This window comes from Lucilia cuprina, chromosome 5 (genome assembly GCF_022045245.1).
Source record: "Lucilia cuprina isolate Lc7/37 chromosome 5, ASM2204524v1, whole genome shotgun sequence".
Lineage (NCBI taxonomy): Eukaryota > Metazoa > Arthropoda > Insecta > Diptera > Calliphoridae > Lucilia > Lucilia cuprina.
The window spans coordinates 41,317,104-41,321,473 of record NC_060953.1 but is presented as its reverse complement, the minus strand read 5'-3'; the positions used below and the strand labels follow the sequence as shown (position 1 = coordinate 41,321,473).

The 4,370-nt window shown below is 29.2% G+C and overlaps 1 protein-coding gene across 1 annotated transcript; it reads right to left on the bottom strand.

Moving 5' to 3' along the window:
- Positions 1–1,042: 1,042 nt before the first annotated feature.
- Positions 1,043–4,116, bottom strand: LOC111676679 (UDP-glucuronic acid decarboxylase 1). Its single transcript, XM_023437650.2, has 2 exons — positions 2,968–4,116; positions 1,043–1,741 (listed from the first exon to the last, which is right to left on the bottom strand). Exons 1-2 carry the CDS (start codon positions 3,778–3,780, stop codon positions 1,199–1,201), a joined length of 1,356 nt encoding a protein of 451 aa, XP_023293418.2. The 5' UTR covers positions 3,781–4,116; the 3' UTR covers positions 1,043–1,198.
- Between the last annotated feature and the right edge of the window lie 254 nt (positions 4,117–4,370).

Genomic DNA, 4,370 nt, shown 5'->3' with positions numbered 1-4,370 from the left:
GAACTAGAACGGAACTAGAACAGAACTAGAACAGAACTAGAACAGAACTAGAACAGAATTAGAACAGAACTAGAACAGAACTAGAACAGAACTAGAACAGAACTAGAAACGAACTAGAACTAAACTAGAACTAAATAAGAACTGAATTAGAACTGAACTAGAACTGAACTAGAATTGAACTAAAACTGAACTAGAACTGAACTGAACTAGAATTGAACTAGGAATGAACTAGAACTGAACTAGAACTAAACTAGAACTGAACTGGAAATGAACTAGAACTAAACTAGAACTAAATATGAACTGAACTAGAACTGAAATAGAACTGAACTAAAACTGATCTTAAACTGAACTAGAACTGAACTAAAACAAAAATATTAATGAACTAGAACTGAGCAAGAACTGAATTAGTACTGAACTAAACTAGAGCTGAACTAGGACTGAACAAGAAATGAACTAGAACACAACTAGAACTGAACTGGGACTGACTAAACTAGAGCTGAAGTAGATCTGATCTAGAATAGAAAAAAACTGAACTAGAACTGATCCAGGACTGAACAAGTAGAGAACAAGAAATAACTAGAACTGATCTAGAACTACAATTGAAATTTTCTTTTTTACAGAAAATTTTCGATAAATAAAAAATAAAAGAAGCAATAACTTTATTCCTAATTAATGCATGTTTTTAAAAAGTAGTTATTTTTAGTGTGTTGTTGTTGTTAAAATTTCGTGTCTTTTTAGTTTTTAGTTTTTCAATTATTACTTAGTAGAAATCTTTTAAAATATAAACTTAAACTAAAATCTTATTTAATAAAGTATGTATTAATAATATATTACACATATTTGTAAAAGAAGGCATTATCAACAAAAATAAACTAAACTAAAGAAATATAAAACGAGTGTAATAAAGTAATGCATTTTGCATGTTTTTTTTTTGCACATTTATGTTTACGAAAACTAGCTTAAATAAACAGCGAAAAAAACGAAAGTAAACTAGTTACACTACAATTTAATTAATTATTTACAAGTTTTAAAACAAAGCGACTAGATTCAATGTTTAGGTTTATTGCTAAAATTATGTTTTTTTTTTGTTATGTTTAAAAAATATGTCTACTTAACTAAGTACAGTTTATGTTAATGATTACAAATTAATCTCTAACTTCCCTTCTGAGACTTTTTAAAGCTCAGAAAAATCCTAACATTAATCATTGCCAGGATCAAAATGAAAACGTATTTGTGAACGTTCCAAATCTCGAGATTCAAAATATTTTTTAGAATTTTTGGCAAAACGATCAGAACGTTCCAATTCTTTGCGAAAATAGTCTATAGTTTTAAGTAATCCCTCTTGGAGCGGCACTTTGGGCTCCCAATTTAAATATTTCTTAGCTCTAGCTATGTCGGGCTTACGTCTTTGAGGATCATCTTCCATGGCTTCGATTTGTTTTATTTCACTCTGTCCTCCCACTAGCTTTTTAATGATAATAGCAAACTCTTCTATACTGTGCTCTACGGGATTACCTATATTTACGGGTTGTGTATAATTGGAGGCCATTAAGGCTATAAGACCATCTACTAAATCGGAAACATATTGAAAAGATCTTGTCTGTTTGCCATTACCATAAACTGTAATGGTTTCATTGCGCAAGGCTTGTAGAATAAAATTGGATACAACACGACCATCATTCATATGCATGCGTGGTCCAAATGTATTGAATATACGAGCTACACGTACCTGCACCTTTTCCTAAAATGGTAGCGGAAACAAGAAACAAGTTTTAATTAGTTTTGTTTTCGACAAATAATAGTTTTCTATTGTTGTTATTATCATTTGATTGTTATTGTTTTAATGTTAATGATAATGTTATTTTAAAAATATCAATAGAGATTTGTTGTTAAGATAAAACTAAGAAATAGATAAAATATAAAACATGAATTTCCATCATCCGTAAAATGACCTTGATCCATAAATGTTATTTTCTTACATTTTGAAATTTTAATTTCGCTAAAAGTTCAATATTTTGAAAACGCGATCAAGGGGTTTAGTGTTCTTTGAACATAAACAATTTATATTGATTTTTCGACATAGATAACGGCTGCTAATGCTCAAGGTGAATTAAAGGTCATTAGATCAATCATTTGAATTTTTGTTAAAAAAAACACTCAATCGTTATTTTTCAAAGTATTTGAAAATTTTCATCGAAAATCGATAAATTTTTTTATCTTTTTATATAAAATTTTCGTTTTTAAAAAATTTTTAATAAATTTTTGTTTTTATAGAAAACGTTCGATAAAAATTTGCTTTTATAGAAAATTTTCCATAATTTTTTTTAAAACATTTTCATAAATTTTCGTTTTTATAGAAAATTTTCAATAAATTATCTTTTTTATAGAACATTTTTGATAAATTTTCTTTTTTATAGAAATTTTTCGATAAATTTTCCTCTTTATAGAAATGTTTCGATAAATTTTCATTTCTATAGAAATTTTTCGATAATTTTTTTTTCTATAGTTAATGTTCGTTATATTTTCCTTTTTATAGAAAATTTTTGATAAATTTTCTTTTTTTATAGAAAATTTTTGATAAATTTTCTTTTTTATAGAACATTTTTGATAAATTTTCTTTTTTATAGAACATTTCGATAAATTTTTCTTTTTACAGAAATTTTTCGATAAATTTTCCTCTTTATAGAAATGTTTCGATAAATTATCATTTCTATAGAAATTTTTCGATAAATTTTCTTTTCTATAGTTAATGTTCGCTATATTTTCCTTTTTATAGAAAATTTTTGATAAATTTTCTTTTTTATAGAAAATTTTTGATAAATTTTCTTTTTTATAGAACATTTTTGATAAATTTTCTTTTTTATAAAACATTTTTGATAAATTTTCTTTTTTATAGAAAATTTTCGATAAATTTTCTTTTTTTATAGGAAACTTTCTCTTTTTTATACAAATTTTTTCTTTACTCACCTGCTTAGCATAGGCATAACTCAACGTCTCCGAAACACGCTTGCCCTCGTCATAACATGCACGCGGTCCAATAGGATTTACATGACCCCAATAAGTCTCTGGCTGAGGATGTACGGTGGGATCGCCATAAACTTCTGACGTACTTGCAATCAATACTTTGGCCATAACCCGTTTCGCCAAACCCAAAACATTAATAGTACCCATAGTATTGGTCTTTATAGTCTTAACCGGATTGAACATATAGTGAGGCGGTGAGGCTGGCGAAGCCAAATGATAAATTTCATCCACTTCAATAAACAAAGAGTTAACAATGTCATGATGTATCAGCTCGAAATTTTCATGACCCAACCAATGCTCGACATTACGTTTGCGACCAGTAAAGAAATTATCCACTACAATCACCTCATGACCGGCCAACATAAGATTGTCCACCAAATGGGAGCCCACAAAACCGGCACCACCCGTCACTAGGATTCTTTTACGGTTCTTATAATTTAAATATTTCACTTTGGGATATTTTCGTGGTGTATTCGATTGTAAGGCACGCATATCATCCTGCAGCCGTGCCAATTCAGCTTTAGTTTTTTCCAATTCATAGCGCTGTTGCTGCAATAATTGTTGCTGTTTCTCATAAATAACCAGAAAGTCTCCCGATAGTGTATTGCTCTCCCCACTACTGCTACGAAAACGATCTTTGATGTTTGTCAAATCTTTGGCGGACAAGGATTTATAGAAGACAATAATAAAAACAAATATGCCCACTGCTATGCCAATTTCTTTCCAGCGTTTTTTCGTTATGCTTATTGTCCACATAATGATCAGTTCATAGATTGTGGACAACCTTTCGGGGGGAGTTTTTCTAGTGTTGGTGGTTATTTTGAAGCGTATTAATGTTTCGTTCTTGTACTGCTTCTAGTGTTGTTGGCGGTGGAAAAACACTACACAAATAACGCTCCAATTTCTGGTTCTTGCTCTACGACGTAACGTGTTGGGTAAGTTTGTTTCTTTTGTTAAGCCTGTGTTCGTTTTTTTAAAACAAGTTGTATTTGCATTTAAATTTATAATTTTTTCAACTTTTTCTTTTAGTCTTTTCTATTGTTCTTATCGGGGTCTAAAATCACTCTCATCTGTGTGATTATTGTTGTTGTAACTGTATTGTTTTTCTGTGTTTTCGTTGTTGTTGCTTTTTATGCCGATTCAATCAGCTGTTTAGAGTTGTCAATTTAGCATTTTTTTTTGGATTTAAGCGATTTTTAATACCAAATTTGCTGGAGAAAAAATATTGCAAAATATGTTATAAGGGTTTCTTAAATGGAGTTTCAGTATTACGAGAAACTCGATAAATTTCCTTGTTGCAAAAAATATTCGATAAATTTTCGATTTTATTAAAAACAGTGTTTAAT